The sequence below is a fragment of the Sebastes fasciatus genome, chromosome 4 (genome assembly GCF_043250625.1).
Source record: "Sebastes fasciatus isolate fSebFas1 chromosome 4, fSebFas1.pri, whole genome shotgun sequence".
Taxonomy (NCBI): Eukaryota; Metazoa; Chordata; class Actinopteri; order Perciformes; family Sebastidae; genus Sebastes; species Sebastes fasciatus.
Window position 1 is genome coordinate 27,810,687 of NC_133798.1, and position 27,075 is coordinate 27,837,761.

At 39.6% G+C, this 27,075-nt stretch overlaps 3 protein-coding genes across 4 annotated transcripts; 1 reads left to right on the forward strand and 2 right to left on the reverse strand.

Annotated features, from left to right (window-relative positions):
- Positions 1 to 573: 573 nt before the first annotated feature.
- prdm11 (PR domain containing 11) lies at positions 574 to 10,209 on the reverse strand. Of its 2 annotated transcripts, XM_074633330.1 has the most exons (7): positions 10,001 to 10,209; positions 8,340 to 8,403; positions 7,913 to 8,172; positions 7,586 to 7,653; positions 6,292 to 6,479; positions 4,201 to 4,695; positions 574 to 3,902 (listed from the first exon to the last, which is right to left on the reverse strand). In XM_074633330.1, exons 2-7 carry the CDS (start codon positions 8,365 to 8,367, stop codon positions 1,750 to 1,752), a joined length of 3,192 nt encoding a protein of 1,063 aa, XP_074489431.1. In that variant the 5' UTR covers positions 8,368 to 8,403; positions 10,001 to 10,209; the 3' UTR covers positions 574 to 1,749. The 2 variants fall into 2 exon arrangements, with proteins under 2 accessions (XP_074489431.1, XP_074489432.1); XM_074633331.1 differs by lacking the exons at positions 6,292 to 6,479; positions 7,586 to 7,653; positions 7,913 to 8,172; positions 8,340 to 8,403; positions 10,001 to 10,209 and adding an exon at positions 5,986 to 6,140.
- Positions 10,210 to 11,881: 1,672 nt separating this feature from the next.
- Positions 11,882 to 18,177, reverse strand: LOC141766453 (uncharacterized). Its single transcript, XM_074633332.1, has 5 exons — positions 17,859 to 18,177; positions 15,526 to 15,714; positions 14,659 to 14,777; positions 14,005 to 14,305; positions 11,882 to 13,453 (listed from the first exon to the last, which is right to left on the reverse strand). The coding sequence occupies exons 1-4, from the start codon at positions 18,100 to 18,102 to the stop codon at positions 14,012 to 14,014; spliced, it is 846 nt and encodes a 281-aa protein (XP_074489433.1). The 5' UTR covers positions 18,103 to 18,177; the 3' UTR covers positions 11,882 to 13,453; positions 14,005 to 14,011.
- Positions 18,178 to 22,993: 4,816 nt separating this feature from the next.
- On the forward strand, positions 22,994 to 24,918 carry LOC141766494 (nuclear factor 7, brain-like). The gene has a single exon (XM_074633407.1). It carries the CDS (start codon positions 23,438 to 23,440, stop codon positions 24,827 to 24,829), a length of 1,392 nt encoding a protein of 463 aa, XP_074489508.1. The 5' UTR covers positions 22,994 to 23,437; the 3' UTR covers positions 24,830 to 24,918.
- The last annotated feature ends 2,157 nt before the right edge of the window (positions 24,919 to 27,075 follow it).

Here is a 27,075-nt window from a genome sequence, read left to right on the forward strand (position 1 = left end):
TACAGTGTGAAGCAGGGATGTCTGCATTTCTAATAGAAATATAAAGCCTTTATACATCCGTACACTCTCTGTCAGGCACTACATGACTCACTATCCCACTGGCAAATAAGCTGAAGCGGAGAGCGGCTCAATAGACGTGTAGTTTGACACTAACTGATTGTTCCCAACGTATAACTGACTTTTATTCTGGCAACAAGTGCTTTATTATTATATTTATAGCGAGAGCAGGGCCACTCAGCAGAGCTCATTTTAAGAATGTTCATCAGTCAGTCCGAGTACGAAGAGTTCAGATCAACATCCAGCTGAACATGGACGGGTTCTGAGACGGTACCAGCAGAAAAACCACGACAACACGGCTGCGTAGTAGCTGGTAGCTGCAGCTGTTTGTGGTTGTTTTACGTCTCTGTGGCTGTTGTGGTCACGTTGTCTCTCTTTGTGGTCGCTTTGAGACTCTATATTGTGTCTCTTCAGGCATTTTGCATCTGTGGTCGTTTTGTGTCTCGTGGTTGATGGTTTGCATCTCTTTGTAGCAGTTTTGCATCTCTTTGTTCGTTTTGTATCTCTTTGTGGTCGTTTAGTGTCTCTTTCTAGCTTTTTTGTGTCTCTTCAGTCATATTGCGTCCTTTGTGGTCGTTTTACGTCTCTTTGTAGTAATTTTGCGTCTTTTGTGGTTGTTTTGCGTCTCTTTGTAGTTGTTTTGCGCCTCTTTCTGGTCATTTTGCATCTTTGTGGTTGTTTTGTGTCTCTTTGTGGTCATTGTGCGTCTCTTTCTAGTTGTTGTGCGCATCTTTGTAGTTGTTTTGTGTCTCTTTGTGGTCGTTTTGTGAGTCTTTGTAGTTGTTTTGCATCTCTTTGTGGTCGTTTTGTGTCTCTTTGTAGCCATTTTGCATCTCTTTGTGGTTGTTTTGCATCTCTGTGGTCGTTTGCTTCTCTGTGGTTGTATTGTGTCTCTGTGGTCGTTCTACGTCTCTTTATAGTTGGTTTTGTTTCTTTGTAGTTGTTTTGCATCTCTTTGTGGTTATTTTGTGTCTCTTTGTGGCTGTTTTGTGTCTCTTTGTGGTCTTTTTGCATCTCTTTGTAGTCGTTTTGTGTCTCTCTTAGAGACATTTTGCAGGTGAAGCCCAGGGGACGCTAACCCCTTGGTAGGCCCGTTCTGTAATCGATCTATCCAGCTGAATGGGAGTTTCTCATAGACAGAGGTTCGCCCAGTGGTGCAGCATAGTGGTTCCCAGTCCCTACTACCTCAGTAAGCCCTGTTCATACCCGTCTCATAGATGGGATGGCTTCATTGTATTAATAGTATTTTACTGCAGGGAAATACAATACAGTAATTGTTTCTGTTTAGGCTTGGTCTTTTACTTTTGTACTACTGCCAGAAACTGGATGTTTCAACCATTTACAGAATCTTTACGTTTAGCTTTTTTGTGTTTTTTCTAAGTAACTTTTCTGCAGTTTTAACCGACTTACGACTGACTAGTCAGACCACCATAGTTGGTAAATTATTGTGACAATAACTATACTAAATAGCATTTTGCAATCCTGTAATCCAAATGTGTGTGTTGATTTTTTTCCTAAACATAAATATGTGGATATATTTTCAAATCATGTTAGTTTCTAATTTGCTGAGCTTCAAATCTTTCCCTGTAACCCTGGTAACTGCAGAAGAACCTCCTGGTTGGGAATCACTGGTGTCGTTCTCGTTGGTATTGGTGTTGTGTTGTAGTAGTACTACACCACTGGGTCAGCTTGTTAGACGTCGGGGTAGAACTCTGTGTTGACGTCAACGCTGTGCAGGACAGACTTTTGGTCACCAGCTGACATCCTGTTCAACACCTCAGCTGACAGAGAGTAACTGCTGCCAGACTTCTCCTCAAACCAGCTGTCCAACGCTCGCTTCCCATCAAAGTTGGCGATGGGCGGCCCGTTAACTGCCACCGTCAGCAGGTCGTTCATCTGCTCCAGAGTCAGCCGGGAACGACTGTTCTTACACATCTTCTGTAGAGACCCCCGGCCTTTATCGCAGCAGGCTGTGGAGCTGGGCAGGACCCTGACGACCTGCACGATCCGATTCAGCAGAGGAAAACGCTGCTTGTACCTGCAGATGTGACTGATGACCTCTTTAAAACCGTTCATACTGTAGTAGTCCGCTTTCAGATCCTTCCATTCCACCACCAAGCTGCCCCTGGCCTCCGTCCTGGTCTCCTGACCCCCAGAGGGAATGGACTCCAGATGGTTGAATATCACCTGGATTTCTTCCTCCCCGTAAGCTTGTAGGTCCTCCCGGTTGTGAGGCCAGGTGGACAGGTCCAGGACCTTGCAGGCTTTGGCAAATGAGCGGCTCTGCAGGTCCAGTCTCTGAGACAGGATGCCCTGGCTCCTGTTACAGATCTTTTCTCGGATGGACTGAAACTTGGACTCGGCAACACGCAGGTTCTTCAGAGCAACTCCGTTGAAACTTTCGCGGAAGTTTTCCTCAAACTCCTGCAGATACTCTCCGGGGCAGTCCACCAACTGGCCAATCTCCAGAATGGCCTCCTCTATCTTGGCCTCCACCTGTGACACCAGCAGGTATTCTCCCTGGAAGGTGAAGGCTAATCGTGAGAGAACAGCGATGATGTCCAGAAGGAAGTAGATGAGCTTCACTGACTGGTAGTCCATGAGGAACTGGAGGAGGGTAAGGGCGATGGCTGCAGCGTCCGCCCTCTGCGTCTGGCTGCTGATCTCCTTCAGATGGGCCACGACCTCCAGGTAATCTTTGATGAGCGCGTTAAGGACGTTTGGTTCCCCTATGATCCATCGAATGGCTCTAATGTCTCCGAGGAACTCTGTCTCCTCCGACAGTGTTGGAGCAGTGGATCGCAGCTCGGCCATCATGCGAGGGGAGTAGCGGTAGAAACTGAGGAGCTGCTTGAGGTTGTTTTCCAGATCCTCCAGGCAGGAGAGCTCTTTCCCACTGATGGCGTCCAACACCTCCAGATGGGGTCGATGGATCATGATAGGAAGGCAAAGGATCCAAGGAAAAGTCTTTTGTACAGCTATGTACAGATTGGCTCTCATTCCTGAAGAGATGTTGGTGCCATCTACTCCCAGACTCACCACCAGCAAGTCCTGAAACCTGAGGCCAAGGACACCAAAGGCCCGATCCATAGCCTGGAGATATCCGTCCACACTGGTCATGCTCAGCCTCTGCAAGGACAGGAACTCTGTGTTCGGGGAGCCCTCGTTGGTAATGAACTGGACATAGACTGCCACCATGTCTGAGAAAAGGTCGTCATTTTGGGCGTCCATTATGACACTTAGGAAGGGAGACAGCCGCATCTTCTCAGCCAGGTCTTCTTTTAAAGCCCGGGCGATGTGGTGGAGGAGGATCTGACAGTCTCCGTCGTTCATGTACTGGTCCACCACTTTGAGCTCACACCTCTTCAGGAGCTCTGCCAGGGGGCGGAGGTCAGAGAAGGGCCGCCCCTCCAGGGCCAAGTGGTACGCTGCGTTGAAGAGCATCATCATGTTCTTGCACATCTCCTCTGTCTTTTCTGGATGCATGCGCAGCTTATATAGCTGCAGACACTTCTTATGGAGGTTGCTCTGGCTGTGGAGCTTGATGGTGTGGATCTTAAACTGCTTGGAGCCGATGATAAAGGCAGAGGTTCGGGATGACTGGACGGTGTACTGGCGGCAGACGTGGCACCACATCTCATTGAGGGTTGGCGAGTAGCGAAGGAACCAGAACTTTTTCAGCCACTCCTGCTTGAAGCGACGAATCCGCCGGCTTCCTACAGAGGAAAGCTTCAACGGGTCTTCTGGAGAAATCACCAGATCTGCAGCAATCGACTCATCAGCCGAGTCCACGTCCTGGTCGTCTTCATCAAGAACCACCTGAGTGGGCGTCAAGGGCTCCATACCTGCAAAGAGAAGCACATTCAACTTCTGATAGCAGCTTTACGGTCACATCATTTTTAGCTGTGCTAACGGGACAGCTCTGTGGAGGGTAACATGGTAACATCTGTTGGTCCAGACTAAAATATCTCAACAACTATTGGATGAATTGCCATGAACGTTTGTAAAGACATTCGTGGTCCCCTCAGGATGCGGATTGTCATTACAAACGTATTTGTGATACGTCAAAAAACATTCACAGTGTAGTTTAGTTGTATGGGAGCGTCATTTTGAAAGGACAGGGTTACATTTTTCAGAGCGTACCTTGAAAGTCCTCGACGGGGCCTTGCTCCGGGTGGGGGAGGGCCTGATCCCGTTGGGTCTGTCCAGACATTGACGGGCCAACCCGGTCCCCCCGTTGTCCTCTGACACGGGACAGCTCCTCCTCCAGCTCCTGGATCCTCCTCTTCAGTTTGACACAGTTGGGGCAGAAGGAGGTGGAGGGTTCCTCGCTGCTCTGGTTCTCCTCCTCTTTCTCCTCCACCTTCAGGTTCAGAACCTTAAAGCTGCCGTCAGACAGGTTAAAGCCGACTGGTGCTTTACAGTCGCTGTGGAGGGAAGACTGGGACCTGGACTGGCAGGAGTCCTCTAGAGAGGCCTCCAGGACGTCTTTGAAGATGAGGTCGATCTTCTTCCTCTTGGCAGGAGGCTGGCCGTCTGACTCCTCACTGGGTTGTTTACTGGGGCTGGGTTTGCCCTGCAGAGCTGGAGATTTGAAGTCCTCCTGAATTTTGGGCAGGACCGACAGCGTCTTGGTATCTGGAACAAAACAGGGTTCTTAGCTTTAGAAAGCTGCAACTCATCTGTCATCCCACTGAGCCGGTCTTTGACTGAAACAATGAGCTGCTTCCTCCTCTCAAATCAGAGTCAAACATGTAAAATACTCTGCAAGCAGTCAACATAGACGTACAGTATATATACATAGACATAAATACTGTACATAGACGATGCATTGACCCCTGGATCGTACGTAAACGTGGGCGCCATATTGGACCTGGCCAGACTGGCCTGTAACCCTATACAAGTGAACAGGGGAGCAGCTGTTTTTCTGGATAAAAAGCACTATAACGTCTACATTTCTCAACCGATTTCAACGTGTCGTTTTATATTCAAACGTTTATGATCTACGAGGAGTAACATAAGTCAACGTTACGATTTTATTTCTTTTCCCAAAGATTTTGGTGAAAAACTGTTAAATACGTTAACGTATACATATTAGGTAATTATTAAAAACTAGTAGGCCCTACTATCATATCACATTTTCCTTTAAGCATATTTCACATTATCAACTGTTCAAGTTAACGTTACATCTTTACAAAACGTTTGCTTCTGTAACATCAGATAAGAGCTAGCTAACGTTCCTTATTGTTAGATAATCGATATAAACTAATGTTAACTTATTGATGTTCATATATAACATGATATCGTGTTTAAAACATGAAATGTACGATACGTATTAAAAACAATATGTGTCTAACATTGCAAACAATAAAACTTATGGCATGTCTTGGTTAACAACTACACTATTAGATTATTTAGTTTTTTATAATTGCTGTATTATCACCATTATTTCAAGGAATTCAGATCATAGCTAATATTATTATACTAATATTTATTGTTACCATTATCTATTTATGTACTACTATTTGCCTGTTATTCTGATTGCTCTTATTAGTATGTACATAATAGTAATATCAGTAGCAGTGTTAGCGGTAGCCTATAGACTGAAAGCATGATCGCTAAAATGGAGGAAGTCATTTCATTGTATATTATATTATATTATATTATATTATGTTCTATAATATGATTATATGTTATATTATATTATGCTATAATATATTTCATTATATTATTTTCTATTATATTATGACATATTATATTACCAAGGCTGAGAGCTAGTCTACTATTTAGATATAATGTCTATCTAACTTAAATAATAAACATTTCTATTCTGGCCCTTATCTTGTAACATCTCTATGCTTCAATGCCTGAATGCATCCAGAGATCGGTACATCTCTTTTTGAGCCAAACGTTTCTTGTGAGACTCACATGAACTGTGTCGCTTCATGTCGTATTCCGCCTGTGTGTGAAATTGAAAAATAACATCTGCATAGCTTGTGACTTTGTGGTGACTCGTAGTTTTCTCCGTTGGGCGTAGCGTAGCAAAGACGGTGAAATGTTAACCTGCACTTGACCCCTGTGTGCTCAGTTTGACAGCAAACATGATGACAGCCTTCCCTGCTTTCTTCACAGCCACTGGATAAAAGACAGATTTTAAAAAGCGTCTGACAAAGGATAAAACTGCTGTGCAGTCCCTCATAAAGTGGGACACCTGGACACCATCATCCAGCTTACCAGAGTCCAGGTTGCGGTCGATGCTCTCCTGAGAGACACAGTGAAGTCGCTGGATGTAGTCGTCGCTGTACCAGACCCTCAGCTTCTCTCCTGCCGCCAGCGTCCGACTCACTCTGAAGTAGATGTTTTTACCGCGTTGAAACGCCGTCAAGTTCCTGTCGCTCTCCTCTGACGAGGTCCGGACAAACCTGCAGGTCGCAAACATCAGCAGGGACACTAAGAGGCTAACTGGACCCTATGTTCTCATGTTTTTGTGACTAATGGGGACAACAACATCTGAAACTGGTCCAGTACTGAGGGAGAGCGCTGTAGACGGCAGCTGCTCACAGGCTGTAATGTAATCCTATCGGGTCAAGCTGGCACCGCCATTTACTAAAAGTGCTTGTTTCTGCCATGACAGGCTCTGATTGTTACTATAAGTGTCTGACGTTATGGGAAAAGTCTAGCTCAAGGAGAAGTCTCGTTTGAAATCTGGCGAGGTGACGTGTTGCCGGAAGACAACGGTGGAATAGTGGAATTAGGGCTGTCAAAGTTAACACGTTAATAATGCATTAATGCAAAATTTGTTTTAATGCCACTAATTTCTTTAATGCATTAACACAACTTGTGATTTTTAGGCTGTAGCGGCTGAGTTTTAAAGTTAGAGTGACGATACTGGTATCATATGAAACTAGAAAAACCTAATGAATCCATCGGTACCAATCAATGAAGGAGGTAAAATAAGGCTCCAAAGTTACGCTAAATTTTGGCGAGGAAAAACTGTCATGTCCATTTTCAAAGGGGTCCCTTGACATCTGACCTCCAGATATGTGACTGAAAATGTGTTTTATGGGTACCCACGAGTCTCCGCTTCACAGACATGCCCACTCTATGATAATCACATGCAGTTTGGGGCAAGTCATAGTCAAGTCAGCACACTGACACACTGACAGCTGTTGTTGCCTGTTGGGCTGCAGTTTGCCATGTTATGATTTGAGCATATTTTCTATGCTAAATGCAGTACCTGTGAAAGTTTCTGGACAATATTTGTCATTGTTTTGTGTTGGTAATTGATTTACAATAATAAATATATACATACATTTGCATTAAGCAGCATATTTGTCCAATCCCATGTTGATAAGAGTATTAAATACTTGACAAATCTCCCTTTAAGGTACATTTTGACAGTTGTTAGCGGTTAATTTTCTGTCCATCGACTGATGGTTTCATACTCTTTATTTATTATCAGTATTATTATTTATTATCAGTATTTTTTAGAGACACATGCAGAGTTCGTTTAAATAAAAAGCATTACCTCATCCAGTTGGCTTTGGTCTCATCGCTGCCATCGATGGATTGATACGTGTTGTTAAAATCAACGATCTGGAACGTCACAAAAACACAGAAAACTAGTTCAGAGCTGGATCTGGTTTAGACTGGTTCTAAACTGGTCTACATTGGTTTTAACCTGGTGTGGGACTGGTTCTAAACAGGTTTAGATTAGTCCTAAATTGGTGTAGGACTGGTTCTAAACAGGTTTAGATTGGTCCTAAACTGGTGTAGGACTGGTTCAACTGGTATGGGACTGGTTCTAAACAGTTTTAGACTGGTTCTAAACTGGTGTGGGACGGTTTGAACTCACTATCCAGGAAAAGAAGCCGGAGGATTTGTCCTTGGACACCAGCTCCCCCTCGTATGGACCGAAGACCGCCCCCTTGGGGATGTTTGGATCCAGGCAGCGAACATCCACCTCGTCCCCCACGGTGAAGACCTCCAGGCCCGACGGGACAGTGAGCGCCGCCCGGTTGGCCGACCCCGGCACCGCAGGTGTATCGGGGAAAAACAGCGGAGGCCCGTGGGACGGACACTCCTTCTGGAAATAGTCCTGGCACTGCTCGCAGACTGGAGGACAAACATCTCATCTTTACCAAGTGTTAACGTCACGGTTTAGTTCAACCTCTAATGTACCAGTTATTAAATATACAGAGACTTTTAACCCATTAAATCTGTAACCGGCTGCAGACTCAGTCTGGTTAACTGGTTTACTGCTGGTTCACAGTGAAACTTACACCAGAGGTCCAACAACGTATCGCTCATGGTGGAACCATGTTGGTAGAAATCAGCACATCAGCTCTGCAGAACAACAACAGAAGAACCATCAGTTAGTGCTGCTGAAACAGCTCAGCAACAAACACCTTCATCACAGTGATGAAGGTGTTTGTATATATATATTTATATAAACTATATATACTGTATGTACTGTATGTATATATGTGAAGAAAAGCTGCATGTTGTGTCATTATGTAGAAATTATAATAAGTCAATTACTGTAAGTGTTAAAAAGGGTTTCTCCTGGGACTTGAACTTCTGGTCTCGTGGGTCAAAGTCCTGAGTCAGTGTGTGATTATTCTCACCTAGGTGTAAACAGAAACTCTGAACTGGGAACCAGAGACTGTTTATTATTTCTATTAGAAAAAATACTTTGATGATGAACCAATCATCACAACAGCTGCTGATTATTTTTTTTTATTGTGAATCTACCAATTGTTTCAGCTCTAAATATCACAATTGTGACTCTAATAACCTACATCGCTGAGTCAAAGATGTTTATGTAAAAACAAACAGTATAGAACCTATATATTCTGTATATATACACATAGTATATTTTATATTTTATATATCAGCCTTCACTCATAGATACAGCACCAGTGGAGCTCTGGGGTAACTGTAAATGTATTCCATTATAAGTCTTCTCCTTACACAGACTGTTAATGTGTAATAACTAGTTATAGATATTATTATATTATAAGGCTCCTCCTTACATAGACTGTTAATGTGTAATAACTAGTTATAGATATTATATTATAAGACTCATCCATGCAGACTGTTAATGTGTAATAACTAGTTATAGATATTATATTATAAGACTCCTCGTTACAGACTGTTAATGTGTAATAACTAGTTATAGATATTATTATAAGACTCCTCGTTACAGACTGTTAATGTGTAATAACTAGTTATAGATATTATTATAAGGCTCCTCCTTACAGACTGTTAATGTGTAATAACTAGTTATAGATATTATTATATTATAAGGCTCCTCCTTACACAGACTGTTAATGTGTAATAACTAGTTATAGATATTATTATATTATAAGGCTCCTCCTTACATAGGCTGTAAAGGTGAAATAACTAGTTATAGATATTATTATATTATAAGACTCCTCCATGCACAGACTTTAATGTGTAATAACTAGTTATAGATCTTATTATAAGACTCCTCCTTACATAGACTGTTAATGTGTAATAACTAGTTATAGATCTTATTATAAGACTCCTCCTTACATAGACTGTTAATGTGTAATAACTAGTTATAGATCTTATTATAAGACTCCTCCTTACATAGACTGTTAATGTGTAGTTGTATAGTTTAGTATATATAAATGTGAATATTGAGGGTTTATGAACTGTGGTCTTCCTCCTCCTCCTCCTCCTGTCTGCAGTGTGAACACTAAACACTTGTCAAACACTCTGAAACTAAACTTGTGTTTAACTTTAAAGACTCGGTGTCTCCAGATAATCTCGGATTAGATGTGAACTGAGACTCAGTTTTAATCTGCGCCACGTCTCTCTGCTCACCGTCGCTCTGCAGACATCATACTGGCAATCTGCCTGCTGTTTTCGGAAGCCATTTTCGCTGGCCACAGTGGCTACCGACACAGACACCCACCTTGAGCAGAGATGCAGCGGGCACACGGACCCTCCGTCCTGGGTGAAGCTTCGCTGTCTCCTCCCCGGCCGCCGAGCACCGAGTCCCAGCCGCTGGCTCCGCGCCTGGCCGCCCGCCGATGCAAAGTTTCCCGTTAATTTTTTTGCAGAGACTCAGTCGCCTCATGAAGCTGTGACCACCATTTTTCATCACAGGAAATGACATAAAGAACGGAGGAAAGACGGTGCGCAGAAACTCCACTTTACTACAGTCAATGTGGACAGTTTCACCTGAGGGCTCACCTCCTCACCTGGAGACCTGCTGCTACTCAATATAATTATAAAATATATAACATAATATAATATAATATAATATAATATAATATAATATAATATAATATAATATGATATGATATAATATAATATAATATAATATAGTATAATATAATATAATATAATATAATATAATATGATATAATATAATATAATATAATATAATATAATATAATATGATATAATATAATATAATATGATATAATATAGTATAATATAATATAATATAATATAATATAATAACAACAGTCAATGTGGACAGTTTCACCTGAGGGCTCACCTCCTCACCTGGAGACCTGCTGCTACTCAATATAATTATAAAATATATAACATAATATAATATAATATAATATAATGATATAATATAATATAGTATAATATAATATAATATAATATAATATGATATAATATAATATAATATAATATAGTATAATATAATATAATATATAATATGATATAATATAATATAATATAATATAATATAGTATAATATAATATAATATAATATAATATAATATAATATGATATAATATAATATGATATAATATAATATAATATGATATAATATAATATAATATAGTATAATATAATATAATATAGTATAATATAATATAATATAATATAATATAATAACAACAGTCAATGTGGACAGTTTCACCTGAGGGCTCACCTCCTCACCTGGAGACCTGCTGCTACTCAATATAATTTTAAAATATATAATATGATATAATATAATATAATATAATATGATATAATATAAGTCAATGTGGACAGTTTCACCTGAGGGCTCACCTCCTCACCTGGAGACCTGCTGCTACTCAATATAATTACAAAATATATAACATAATATAATATAATATAATATAATATAGTATAATATAATATAATATAATATAATATAATATAATATAATATAGTATAATACAATATAATATGATATAATATAATAACAGTCAATGTGGACAGTTTCACCTGAGGGCTCACCCCCTCACCTGGAGACCTGCTGCTACTCAATATAATTATAAAATATATAATATAATATAATATAATATAATATAGTACAATAAATTATAATATAATATAATATAGTACAATAAATTATAATATCATATAATATAATATAGTACAATAAATTATAATATCATATAATACAATACAATAAATTATAATATCATATAATATAATATAGTACAATAAATTATAATATGATATAATACAATACAATATAATATAGTATAATATAATATAATGGAACAATACAGTACAAGTTATCTATTAGGCTACAAGTCTAGCTCTGCAGTCTTTAATATTAATAACTAATGAAGGCTACTTAATGATCCAGAGTTAAATTACTTATGAAGAATAGTTAATTTATATATTGATGCTTTTAACACGTAGCTTTTAATAATGTAACTGCTGGACATTAATTAAAGTTCAGTTCTGTTATTACGTTGTGTATACATCCACTATATTTCATTCAACATTTTATTATTAACTAAGTTCAAATTTTAAAACAAGACGTATCGGCTGAAAATACAGTTTAATAACAGGACTGCAAATAACGAGAAAATAGAGAAAAAAGTATATCACAGTTTACTAGACTCATCAGCCTGAAGATAGGTGATTACAATGAGATAAAAAAGAGAAAAGCAGTTTGACATGTTTGCTGAAAGCTGTAATAAGTAATACCTGCTCCAAACCACTAGGGGGCAGCATGTCACCTCTGCTACTGGCTCCATAGAATCTGAATTAACAGTCATCAGTTATATGAAAAGCCAACTACAGCGTTGGAGGCTCCTGTTCATTCCTACTAAAGTGTCTCAGTGGCGCATGAAGCCAAAACATCCGACTACCGAGTAATTAAGTACCTGGATCATCCGGTGATCTTCCTCATCCATTGGGCCCATAGAGCAGGCGCAGTAGTGTTTCCTTTAACTCCGCCTCCCCGCCCTCGCTCCAGCCTCGGTCTGGGGTTACAGACGCCTCTTTCCCAATGTAAGTCTATGGGAAAAAGTATTTTTGGGTCCAATGGCATCACATGACGGACACAGAAGTTGCAGTACCGCCGTTTGGCCACTACGAAAATTAACTTCAAAGCCCGGCGCTCTTCCTGGTGGCGTGGAACCGAAGGGACGGCTGTTTGTTTTGGGTGTAGAATTGCTGACTACCCCTTTAATCCACTTTTGGTTTTGGATCTTTTTCTCACAGTAAGTGATTTACACTGCAGATATTTACACGGGGGACAAAACTAAAGCGGTTTAAAGCCCCCCTCCAGTGTATTTTGTCATTTATATGAGAGTTCATATTTATTTGAGTCATTTCCTGACTAAGTTTATTAGCCATATTGTTCGCCAACATTTTGTGATCAAAGTTAAAAAAAAAAACAAGGTTGTTGTTAAAATGTGAATATGACGTGTGACTATAGTAGAAGCTGCAGGTCAAAGGTCATCCTCCAAGCTGCAGGCGCTCTCATGATCGTTTGAGTCTGAGCAGCAAACCGATAAATCTGTTTATCTGTCAGTTTGTCTTTTTAGTTAGTTAGGTAGTTTGGTGTAGTTAGTTTGTTAGTTGTAGTTAGCTAGTTAGGTGTAGTTACTTCTTATTTCTATATTTGTGTAATATCATCATACGATCTGGTCACCGAGCTCTGATTGGTCAGTAGGCGGTGCTTTTATACGAGTTGATCTCTTATCTAGAACATAACCTGCTCCGGAGCAGGTCAGCTGTTCACCTCGCTAACCATAAATCCTGCTTCGTAGTACAGGCACCGGTGCTGACGGAGAGCAGAGTTGTTCTGGTCGTGTGAAGCCTCACAGCTACAGGCTGCACACGTTCAGCATGTGGCGCGACGCGCAGTCTTTATGGTAGTTGCTGACACTGTGCTGCTTGATGCTCTGGAACCTGAACAGCCTGGAACCTTTGATCAAACCGTTGTTGTGGTAGGACTTGTCCGAGTGGAGGCGGCAGACGTGGCACCACATGTGATCCAGGGTCTGCGAGTAGCGGAGGAACCAGAACTGCTTCAGCCAGGCCTTCTGGAAGCGAGGAGGCCGTCGAGGTTTACGCTCGGACGCCTGGTCCTTCCGAGTCTGATCGTTGGCCGAGTCCACGTCCCGGTCCGCTTGGTGGAGAGGCTCCATCCCTGTGAGGACAGACGGACACGTTTAACCTCCACTGAGGATCCAAATCAACCGCTGGAATCACATCTGTAAAACATCTTAAAGCAATGAGAAGCTCGATACAGGAAACAGCTAGCTTAGCATAAAGACTGGAAACAGGAGGAAACAGCTAGTTTAGCTTAGCATAAAGACTGGAACCAGCTAGCCTGGCTCTGTCTCAAGATAAAAGAATCCACCTACCAGCTCCTCTAAAGCTCCCTGATTAACATGCTTCATCTCATTTGTTTAATCTTAATAATTACATTTATTTTAGTGCAATAATTACATTTATTTTAGTGCAATAATTATATTTATTCTGGTAATAATTACATTTATGTAATTATGTAAAATTACATTTTATTTATTTATTTTAATTATGCTAAAACCTGCATTGCTGGCTTGTTTGTTTGCTGAAGTAGTTTTGTGTCTTTTAACTGCACTGATCTAGTTTCCTTGTATCCTGTAAAGTGACAACAAAGGCTTTTCTATTCTATTACTAATAAAAAAAATGTATCTTTGATTTTCTGACACTTACATTGCTCCTATACGTGGGCAGTCTCAGGACTCTGCAGGTCCTGGTCTGGTTGGACAGGAGCCTTGTTGAAGACCGGTGTGGCCTCAATGTCCTCCTGATCTCCTGTCAGACGAGACAGTTTCTCCTCCAGCTCCATGTTCCTCCTCTGCAGCCTCACACAGTTCACACAGGAGGAGGAGGAGGAGCAGTTCTGGTTCAGCTCCACTGTGTAATCCACAGAGGTGGAGAGCTGTCGGCCTGAAAGAGCCCTGAACCTACTGGAGGCCTCCAGAGAAGCTTCCAGAGCGTCTCTGAAGAAGTCCTGAAACAATCACTTTACCTGTTAGTTCATCAAAACAACTTTTATCTACTGAAACTACGACCAGAGGTAAATATAATAAAATATTAATCAGGTCTTCTTTTAATGTGACTTTTGGCTGCTGGTCAGTCTGAGCTATTTTAAAGGATCAGTCCGCAGATCTCATGTGTAGATCCACATTTCTTTACTTCTTTGTACATTTTATCTCTTATTTTTACCCGATGCATGACCCAGATGTCTTCACCTCTTCCTTGATCATCATCGTGGGCATTAGTTGTTGTTATTTAGCGACAGTCTAAATCACATTTTAATTCAGAGAAACCATGTGTGAGTCAAAGTGTTGGTTACTGTCGTACTCTGAAGTCGAAGTCCGTCTTCTTCACAGGCTGCTTGCTGAAGTTGGTTTTACGTCGCAGGACTGCGTGCAGCAGAGATTTAACTTCCCTCCAGGGACGGACCGCCGGCCTCGCTGCACCTGAAACATATTGTACAAAGAAAACTGATTCTAACGTCGCTGTTCACTTTAAATCCAGAACTAAAGACGTCTAAACATCCATCCATCATCTTCCTGTTATCCGGGTGGTGGGGGCAGTAGGCTTTGCAGAGTATTCCAGACGTCCCTCTCCCCAGCAACGTTTTCCAGCTCTTCCTGGGGAACCCCGAGGCGTTCCCAGACCAGACCAGATATATAATCTCTCCAGCGTGTTCTGGGTCTACCCCGGGGCCTCTTACCAGCCGGACGTACCCTAGAAAACCTCCAAAGGGAGGCGTCCAGGAGGATCCTGATCAGATGTTGAACCACCTCAGCTAGCCTCTTTAGAGGTGAAGGAGCAGCGTCTCTACTCTGAGCTCCCTCCGGATGTCTGAGCTCCTCACCCTATCTCTAAGGCTGAGCCCAGCCACCCTATGAAGGAAGCTCATTTCAGACGCTTGTATCCGTGATCTCATTCTTTTGGTCACTACCCAAAGCTCATGACCACAGGTGAGGGTTGGAAACGTCTAAACAGCTTACTATAAATAATAAACTTGAAGTCAGACTGAATTATGAAGTGTAATTATGTCAGTCTATCTGGTTAATGTCAGTCCCAGTTCCTCCAACAAGCAGCTGATCTCATCATCTTTAAAGCCCCCTCCTTCATCTGCAGTGTCTCTTCAATCAATGACTGATTTCACAACACATGGACTATTGTTTTTAGCTGCAGAGAAACAGAATTAAGTCTCACCTTGTGCTGTTTCTGGTTCTGTCTCATGTGGCGGTATGGTCTCTGCAGGGCGTCTCTGGTTCTGGTCTTGGCCCTTCTGGACCGACAGGAGGAGACGCTCGGTGTGCCGGGTGTTTCCTTCACTGGGACCCAAGTGCAGCGATGGGACCCAGTCTGGATCCGACTCCAGCATTTCATAAGCTGGTTTACCTGCAAACACACACAGACCCTTTAATATCAGACTCTGATTTATCTGTGTTTATATCATGAGATGAATTTAGCCTAGTTTATATCAGAGGATAGATACTACTAGATATTATAGAGCTTAATCCATCAGTCGATTCACCTGCAACTGTTTAGTAGAGCTGAAACTTACGATTATTTTCATTATCGACTAATCTGCCGATTACTTTCTTCATAATCGTTTAGTGAACTGAGAAAAAGTCCAACGTGATGTCTTCAAATGTCTCGTTTTGTTCGACTAACAGTCAAAACTCAGAGATTCAGTTCAGTGAGATATAAAACAGAGACAAGCAGGACATCCTCACGATGGAAGACGTCTTCTTGAACAGCGACTAAAACAATTAATCGATTGTTAAAATAGTAGCAGATTGATTTTCTCTTCAGTATTTTGATGATCAGTTTTAAACTGCAGCTCTTCTAGAAGGTTATAATATTCAGTCTGTGTTGAAGCTGTTTGTTTGTAGAAGATGAATATTATTTATGTGGTACAGAGACACTGGTGTCATCACATGACCTGAACCCATTATGATGAAGAAGACTGTGGGATGTGGTCAAAAGCTCTGGGAACAGCTTGTGTTTAGAATATTGATGTCCCCAGACCTTAACGATTCAGATTTATTAAAACAAAATATAATAAACTAATAAATGATGATGTATTAATATAGATTAAACTACCAGCAGTATATAAAGTCATTAAAAGTAGCTCCACCTTTACCAGCTGACACATTAAAGTGATGAACACATTAATGCATCAATAATTGGAATAATATATTATAATATAGATTATTCAGCGGAATGAGTACTTTTACTTTTGGTACATTAAGTATATTTTGATGCTGTTACTTGTGTACGATTTTGAATGCAGCTCTGCGAGATGTATGGGATTAGATTAAGGATATTTCAGTTACTATATTAATATTTTTTGGATATGAAAGAGATTCCCAGAGAACTAATGCTGTAAATTGTACAATGAACCCTCCAACCTGGTGCATTATTATCAATATCATTGTTTACATTAAGAATTGACATGAATGTACTTTTTATTTAACATGAAAAACATTTTGCATGTATTACATTAATCTGCCTTTAAGTATATTTTGATGCTAAATGTTGTACTTTTACTTCAGTAACATTTAGAGTGCAGGACTTTCATTTGTAAAAGAGTATTTCTACTCTGTGGTATTACTACTACTATTACTAAAGTACAAGATCTGATTACATCTTACACTGCTGGGAGATTTACTACAGGACTGTTTGATTAGTTTGAACTAACTTGTATTAACTAGGTGTACCTAATAAAGTGGACAGGCTGCTGTATTAGTATTAACTAACTTGTATTAGTATTAACTAACTTGTATTAGTAATAACTAACATGTATTAGTATTTACTAGCTTGTATTAGTATTATCTAACTTGTATTAACTAACTTGTATTAGTATGAACTAACTTGTATTAGTAATACCTAACTTGTATTAGTATTAACTGTGTGTGTACCTAATAAAGTGGACAGACTGCTGTATTAGTATTAACTAACTTGTATTAGTATTATCTAACTTGTATTACCTAACTTGTATTAACTAACTTGTATTAGTATTAACTAACTTGTATTACCTAACTTGTATTAACTAACTTGTATTAGTATTTACTAACTTGTATTAATATTAACTGGGGGTGTACCTAGTAAAGTGGTCAGACTGCTGTATTAGTATTAACTAACTTGTATTAGTATTATCTAACTTGTATTACCTAACTTGTATTAACTAACTTGTATTAGTATTTACTAACTTGTATTAATATTAACTGGGGGTGTACCTAGTAAAGTGGTCAGACTGCTGTATTAGTATTAACTAACTTGTATTAGTATTATCTAACTTGTATTACCTAACTTGTATTAACTAACTTGTATTAGTACTAACTTGTATTAGTATTAACTAACTTGTATTGCCTAACTTGTATTGCCTAACTTGTATTAGTATTAACTAACTTGTATTAGTATTTACTAACTTGTATTAGTATTTACTGGGGGTGTACCTAATAAAGTGGACAGACAGCTGTATGAGCCAGTGCAACAGAAGTGCAACAGAAGTCAGCTTTGTGAGGTTTTGAACCGACCGGAGTGGAAGTGTCTGGAGCAGACTCTCATGGATGTGGGGACCTGGTTGAAGGTGATGTCTGGCCGGGCGACGGCAGCCACCCAGGCCGCCCTCCGGCTCTCCGTCAGCCGGGATATCTGCTCTCCTTCCTGCCTCCTCCAGCTGGGGAAACAGTGGAAAGTAAGTCCGTTTGGGATCTTTCTCCCGCGGTGGTCGTGAGACCTGCGGCGGCAGTTCACCACGCAGCAGTTCCTCCCGCCCATTAAATAAATACAGATGTAAATAAATATAATATAAAGTTATAAAACAAACTAATTGCACAATAACAAAACAACTGCCAACAGTAATGGCTGATCTCCCGGAGGCTACTTTACCAATGTCCCGCCCTACTCTGCCTCTGATTGGCTAGTAAGTTTTGCCTTCGTTCTTCTTCTTCTTATACTTCTACTTTTTCTTCTTCTTCTTCTTCATCTGGACCATTCTGGCTAATAATTTCTATATCCCCAAAAAAATAAATAAAATAAAAAAAAAACAAACAACCTCATATTTTTCCAATCATATTAATTTGTCTAAGATACTGAAATAATGTTCTATAATACTCATTTAGTGAGTTCTTTTGTAGAATATCTATTAAATCAAAGTGGACTTTAATCTACTTTAACTATAGTTAGAATAATTATAAATAATAATAATTATAGTTAGACACATTTAGGAAAATTTAATTAGAGTATATGTATGGCTCAATAAGGAAGCTGGTCAATTATTCATAATTGAATTATGGAAAAGGGGTGGGATTAAATAAATGTATACTTCTTCTCACTCCTTTTTGAATATGTAAATCAAGGCATCAAGTGTTAACAATTTATTTTTCTTACGCTTTTCATTGTATGTAAATACTACTTGTTTCTGACTGTCCACTTGTTGGTATGATCATTCCTTTTCTTTATTATTTATTTTATTTATTTATTTTTTTTTTTTGCTCGAAATACATTTTTGAAATGAAATGAAATGAATCCCTTTGAGGCCTTGACTCAAATGCCTTCTTTCTTCCTCATATCTCTCACAATGCATTATTACATGCTCCACCGTTTCCTCTTGTCCACAATAATTACATCTACCTGTGTCATGTTTACCTAGTTTAAATAGTGTGCTGTTTAGTCCAGTGTGTCCAAATCTAAGTCTTGATATGATTGTCTCGTCTCTCCTGTTCCTTCCCACACACCTCATTTCTCCCACTTTCCTCTGAACTCTGTAAAACCACCGTCCTTCCTCTCTTCCTCCCATTGCTTCTGCCACCTTTCCCTCAGTCTCTGTTTAATAATGCTCTTCATTTCTGTTTTGTTATAATAATAATAATGTAAATCTCTTTTTTTTTACCTTGTTTAAAAGAACATAATGCAGATTTATGGAAGATAATTAGGGCCACATGTGAATCATTTATTTTAAATCTGACTTTTAACTCAGAACTCAAGTTCATATTTTCACTTGTGGCCCTACAAATAGAACATTAACAAAAGAGCCAGAGGGCTATATCACGAGGCACAAATACTATAAAACATACAGATATTTAGTGTCTCGAAGCCTTTTTGTTAGTCCAATTAGAAAGTTTCTCATGTTGCTCAACATCATTGAGGAAAACAACAAAATAAGTATTTTTATTGTTAAATTTACATTAATAATTAAAAAAAAATCTAGTTTATTATAAAAAAAGAATTGTCTTATTTTCTTGAGTTTTTTAAGAAACCAAACACCATATTTTTCCCATAATAATGAAAAATCTTTAAAAAATATGATCAATGACAAATCTGCAGAAGTCTAACCAGAATGAATATTCATCACAGAAAGAGCAGTTTGTGTTTATGTCTTTTTAAAATTTCTGCATGTAGTGAATCATTTATGAGACATTTTATATACTGCTGGGTAGTATCAATAAAGTTTTATCTTAATAAAAGATTATTTATTTGCTGATTACATATATTTTTTGTCATTTACGTTTTTATTAATCCTCTATTCAAACAGCCATTCTACATGACACATAAATGTGTAATGTTATTAATATTATACAAGGCAACTTTTTCCAGATATACACACAAAAATGAAGTGAGAAATTAAACCAAACAACACACACAAAAACAAAACAGAAAGACAGTCAGTTACAGCACCTAAACCATTTTACAAATTATTAATATTAATATTAATATTAATATATCATACAGTTCCAGCCATGATAATATCTAACCGTTGTTTTTCTCACAACCTGTTAATGCAATGAGGAAGAGATGATCACTTATATTTCCATTTTGTTAATTGTTAATTGAGTATTCAAAGAAAGCAGTTAGTTTAACACATTCAGTGAGTTTCTGGTGTTTTTGTGTGTTGCTGCAGTAATGAAACCTGGAAGTATTAATCCAGACTGTGTTTTGGTGACACCTTGTGGTTAAAGTGTTTCATCACCAACAACACCAAATAGTAGCATTAAAGCCATTTTGTTCAAACGAGAAAGCCTGTAAAAACACTGAATTTATATATATGTGAAATAGTTTAATGTAAAGATGAATAACATTTGCGTCTTTTATTTTTACAGGCCCGTCGCTCTCCTGCTAGGAGAGAAAAACAAAAGCTAGCAGAGGATGGTTTCGATCCATCGACCTCTGGGTTATGGGCCCAGCACGCTTCCGCTGCGCCACTCTGCTGTATGAAGACAGACTGCTCCCATTTAGGTATTTAAATCATTCATAGTTGGAATTACAAAGTATTGTTTGTTTACCCTCGTTTGTTTCGACCAAAAGAAAAAAACTCTGTTCTACCTCATATATATTTAGATAAGATCGGGTCGCCCCGTGTAGCTTTACTTTACTCTCTCCATTTCCTGTCTATCTTCAGCTTATATATTCATATATATATTATCCTGAATCATGTTGGGGACTTCTTAGGCACTTTTATTTAATTAACATTCAACTATCATTATTTATATTTTTATTAAAATATCATAATAACAACAGTGCAGAAATGCTCCTTTCAGAGTGTTATATTATTATAATATATTTTGTTGTTGTAATTTCTCAATATAAAGCACTGCATCATATTTTATATCATAATTATTAGCTTGTCATGTTTATTATGAAAATTTGGAAAGTAACTAAAGTTGTAACTAAAGGAGTAGAAGTAGAAGATACTCAAGTAAAGTACAAGTACCTGAAAGTACAGTACTTGAGTAACTGTACTTTGAAAATATACCGACTGGAATAACTTATGTATTTTTCTCTGTCTGTTATTCAAAACATCTTCATTCTTTTATTTAAAACATAAACTGCTGTAAGTAGAAGTATAAAGTCAATTTGTTATGCTTTATAATTTTACTCCACTACATTAATGAAAATGGAATAAATGGAAATACTCAAGTAAAGAACAAGTACCTTCAAACACAGAATTACAGGAAGAGAGAAATACTATATAAGTATGTGATGATGTGTACTCTATCTCCCTCTAGTGGCTCCTCTCAGTCATTGTGTCCACACAGCAGAAAATAAAGACAACAATAGAGACACAAACTCTAACAGAACTACAGTTTTTCTCAGTCGCTTTGGCTCATTTCTTGAAACAGTCTTAACTTTCTCTAAACTGTAAATGCAATTATCACAACTGTTTGATGGGACATCACAACTCTATTACATGTCTGCAAAACGTAGTAAATCACGCTAAACACTTCATTCATGCTTCAAAATCTAGTTATTGTGTCAGTAAACTGACCAACGGCACCAAAATGAAAAGTTGTTTTGTCATCATGTGAGCCAGACTGGTCAAAATGATTACGTGTTTTCTCACCATCAACCCTGGAAATGTTTCTTATATACTAATATCTGTTTTGTTGACACTGACTGCTTACTGTACTACACCAGGATGTCAGTTCTGTCTAGCTGAAGGCTGTTATATATCACACAGAGCTTTTTACATTCACATTTCAACGGTAGGTAAAAGTTTACTGGGAAAAGTCAATACTGTACAATAGTACACAGATATGTACATGTGTTTATAGTTAATGTATTTGTATAGCAATGTGTTACATGTATTATAAACAACAAAAAGTCATGTACAGTGAACAGAACATGTTTAATCTCACTGAGAGTCAACTCATCAGTTTTGATCAGCAGACATGTGAAAGTAGTTATTATAATCACTCTTTGGCACACATGAGACAAAACACGTGAAATTTGCTTGACTGAATGAGAAATTATAATCTGTTGTGAACGACAAACTAATTGTTCAGAGATTTGAGCTCATTGTCTTGAAAAAAATAATTCTCGTACGAGAATTGAGCCAAAGCGAATACTTAGATACTGGTATCATCTGAAACTAGAAAACCTAAAGAATCCATTGGTACCAACCGTGTCATACTAGCTTGTAGAGAAGGAGGTTAAATAACGCTCCAAACTGTCGTGTCCATTTTCAAAGGGGTCCCTTGACCTCTGACCTCCAGATATGTGAATGAAAATGGGTTCTATGGGTACCCACGAGTCTCCCCTTTACAGACAAGCCCACTTTATGATAATCACATGCAGGTTTTTGAATGCAGTATAAATGTGTTTTTCTCTCCCATTCTAAAATGGTGTATCTGAATATTTCTGCATACTGGGGTCCATAAACAGTCTTGAATTACATAAATTGGGTATCACTGTAAAGATGAGACTCTTGTCGATCCAATGAGCCCAACTGTATTCATGTGTGATGATGTTAGTCCCCATAGTAGACATTTCATTGTAGTGAGACCAGTTTTGAAATGTGACCTCAGTGTATAAAATGACCTGCGGTGACCTCTAGGATAATCACAGCCTCATGAAACTTTACAGCCACAAACTAGAGACCAAGAGCATTCAGAGGATGGATGGAGTAAGTTTGGAGCGTTATTTAGCCTCCTTCTTGACAAGCTAGTATGACATGGTTGGTACCAATGGATTCTTTAGGTTTTCTAGATACCAGTATCTTCCCTCTAGTTTTAAAATTGAAAAACATTAAAGTTGGTCAGGTCTCAGAGGGTTAATACAAAAGCATGTTGAAAAATGAAATTTAAATAGAAATCATACCCAAAAAGATCAGTCAGTCTGAGTCCACCCAAAGAGCACCTGAGTGGGAACCATCCCTTTATTTCTAGCACCCTCTGCTGTAACCCTCCAACATCACAGCTCCAGTCACACTGAGCATGAGTCATATCTCCACGAGGCCAAAGACGGAGTCTCAGCCTTCATTTAATATACCTGAGACAAACCAGGAAAACAGGTTGTTATTCTGCCTCACTGAGACGACACACACACACACACACACACACACACACACACACACACACACACACACACACACACACACTGAGAGACGGACGATAAGATTCACCTTCAGACCAAATCCACCACTTCCACTGAGAGAGGACATCTACAGGAGGGAATACTGGGAATACTGGAATACTACCACTTCAACCAGCTGCTGAATCCACAAACTGAACCAGAGTTTTACAAGAACAAAGACTCAAAGTGAAAGTAACTTTCAGGGAACAGGGAGTGGCTGAGCCGTCTGCCTGCTGTGTTTTCAGCTTCACTCAGAGACTAAATGGCTTCCAGATTAGAGGATGATTTCTGCTGTTCTGTCTGCCACGACATCTTTAAAGATCCTGTCATCCTGTCATGTAGCCACAGCTTCTGTAAAGTCTGTCTGCAGAGCTGGTGGATAGAGAAACACGTCCGAGAGTGTCCACTTTGTAAGAGAAGATCTTCAAAGGACCCACCTCCTAACTTGGCTTTAAAGAACCTGTGTGAGAGTTTCTTACAGGAGAGAGCTCAGAGATCTTCAGAGGCTCTCTGCAGTCTGCACTCTGAGAAACTCAGACTCTTCTGTCTGGACCATCAGCAGCCGGTGTGTGTCGTCTGCAGAGATTCAGAAAAACACACCAACCACAGATTCAGACCCATCGATGAAGCTGCACGACAACACAAGAAGAAACTTCAGGAAACTCTGGAGCCCTTAAAGGAGAAGTTAAAGGTTTTTGAAGAAGTTAAGGTGGAGTTTGATCAAACAGCAGAACACATGAAGGTCCAGGCCCGACACACAGAGAGGCAGATTAAGGAGCAGTTTAAGAAGCTTCACCAGTTTCTAGAAGAGGAAGAGGAGGCCAGGATGGCTGCACTGAGGGAGGAAGAGGAGCAGAAGAGTCAGATGATGAAGGAGAAGATGGAGGCTGTGAGCAGAGAGATAGCAGCTCTTTCAGACACAGTCAGAGCCACAGAGGACGAGCTGAGAGCTGAAGACGTCTCATTCCTGCTCAACTACAAGGCTGCAGTGGAAAGAGTCCAGCAGCGCCCCCTGCTGGAGGATCCACAGCTGCTCTCAGGAGCTCTGATAGACCAGGCCAAACACCTGGGCAACCTGACCTTCAACATCTGGAACAAGATGAAGGACATGGTCTCCTACACTCCTGTGATTCTGGACCCAAACACTGCTCATCCAAGTCTCATCCTGTCTGAAGATCTGACCAGTGTGAGACGAGGAGAGGAACAGCAGCTTCCTGATAATCCAGAGAGGATTGATTGTGACACCTCTGTCCTGGGCTCCGAGGGCTTTAACTCAGGGACTCACAGCTGGGACATCCAGGTTGGAGACTGTACAGGCTGGTCAGTGGGTGTGTTAGCAGAGTCTGTCCAGAGGGAGGGAGACATACGGTCTGGAATATGGACAATAGGGTTCGGTGATGGTGAATACATAGAAGCCTCTTCATCAGATGGATGGTCTGATCTCGTAGTCCAGAAGAAGCTCCAGAGGATCAGAGTGAATCTGGACTGGAACAAAGGAAAGCTGTCGTTCTCTGATCCTGATACTAACACACACATACACACCTACACACACACTTTCACTGAGAGGATGTTTCCATTCATTAACGCTGAGGATGAACTCCCACTGAAGGTTTTACCGGTGAAGGTCTCTGTGACTGTAGGACAACAGAAATAGGTGATGATGATGATGATGATGTTGATGGTGATGATGATGATGATGGTGATGATGATGATGATGATGATGATGATGATGATGGTGATGATGATAAAAATGGTCTTAGATTTACAGTATTTTTTTGTATTCACAATAGTAAATATCTGTATTTAAGCTTTTCTTGATCATTTTTAAAGATAATTATTCAGTTTTTTAGATGTTTATGACTCTATTTTAACAATTAATTTATGTTAGAAGAAAAGGATTTCATGGAATTGTACAAATATTTCTTGCAAAAATACAGATTTTTTTGCAAAACTTAAGAGAGTTAATGTAAATTTGGGCTTTTGCAACGTAAAATTACATGTTTCATTTGTGATTTATATGTAAATGGTCTTAGATTTACGGTGTATGACTATTCTAACAATAAATATATGTTAAAAGTAAAATATTTCTTGTAATATTACAGTAATAAAGGCTAATTATATAAAGATAATTGCTTCTTTTTTTTTACAGTTTATTTATGTTAATTAACGGACAGTATTTATCCGTTTTTTAACGGACATTTTCTGGCGCCCCTGCTGCCGGAAAATTTCCGTAATTTCACACTTTGTTTTTTTACAGTGTATAATAGTCTGATGGTCTGTAGATATGTAGCCTAGAAACAAGATATATTTAAATAAAACACAGTTGTACTGACAGGATACAGTAGAGCACAGAGGTCGTTACCATGACGCCAGGCGTCTTCCTGTCTATTCACCTGAGGACTCAGAGACCCGCGGATCCCAGCGGGACGTCAGTAGAGTAGACGGTCCTTAATGTGGACCAGGACACATTCACTACACACTGCTAAAAGAATGAGGTCATATGAGACCCAGACCACCTCTGAATGTGGTCTGAGGGATCTGATCTCAATGCGTCTTTAGTGCGTTCACACCTGTACTTAGAGCTGTCCACTTGTGATCACTGAGGACGCATGTTAATACCAGGTCTGAACAGGGCCTACGGTCCAGGTCTGGACAGGGACTATGGTCTGGGTCTGAACAGGGCCGACGGTCCAGGTCTGAACGGGGTCTATGGTCCAGGTCTGAACGGGGCCTACGGTCCAGGTCTGAACGGGGTCTATGGTCCAGGTCTGAACGGGGCCTACGGTCCAGGTCTGAACGGGGTCTATGGTCCAGGTCTGAACAGGGCCTATAGTCCAGGTCTGAACAGGGCCTATGGTCCAGGTCTGAACGGGGTCTATGGTCCAGGTCTGAACGGGGCCTACGGTCCAGGTCTGAACGGGGTCTATGGTCCAGGTCAGAACGGGGCCTACGGTCCAGGTCTGAACGGGGTCTATGGTCCAGGTCTGAACAGGGCCTATAGTCCAGGTCTGAACAGGGCCTATGGTCCAGGTCTGAACGGGGTCTATGGTCCAGGTCTGAACGGGGCCTACGGTCCAGGTCTGAACGGGGTCTATGGTCCAGGTCAGAACGGGGCCTACGGTCCAGGTCTGAGGACATTTACATGCCAATACACACTCATAGCCCCGCCCCTAAACTTTAGCCCCGCCTCTTCCATAACTCGGGACCCGTTAGTCGTAGACGGACTCGTCATCATTGCAGTCAGCAGAGTTCCTGTTTCTTTGTGCCTGGCTGCATGGATTATGGGTTTATTTAGTAACATGATGGTGGTGGGAGGGGCTACTCTTTGGTTTACCATTATTGATTATTGATTATATCTTTAATGTGAAGTTTCTGTGTATTTGAACAGCAGGTTCAAACATTGATTTGTTTATTCATGTAAAGTGTTAAAGAGATTTTATTTCACATCATCTGTTCACTGTAATTCATCATTAGAAATGAGATTAAAGCTTCAACTGGAAAATTAAAGTGTCTCATGAAGCACTGTGTGTCACGTTGTTTTAGTCATAAATCAGAAATAAATATTAATTAATCTGGTACTCAGCCAAATATACTTTTCTGTAAACTTTTCAGTATAAGCCAAGTACACTTAGACTTTTATGTATACTTGTCAGTATAACCCAAATATACTTGAATTTGTCTATGTACAAAAAAGACATGAAAATCTTACTTTTTACAATATGGGTCCTTTAAGTATAATTTTGTTAAGTATATCTCTAATAAGTACATAAAAAGTAAACTGAAAGTATATGAATATAATAAAAATACTAATAGCACACTTGAACAAACTTCTTGTTTGTAAGGGTGAATCCCTTTACGTCTGATTATCAGGTGAACTTTAGTCAGATTTAAAACAGTTAC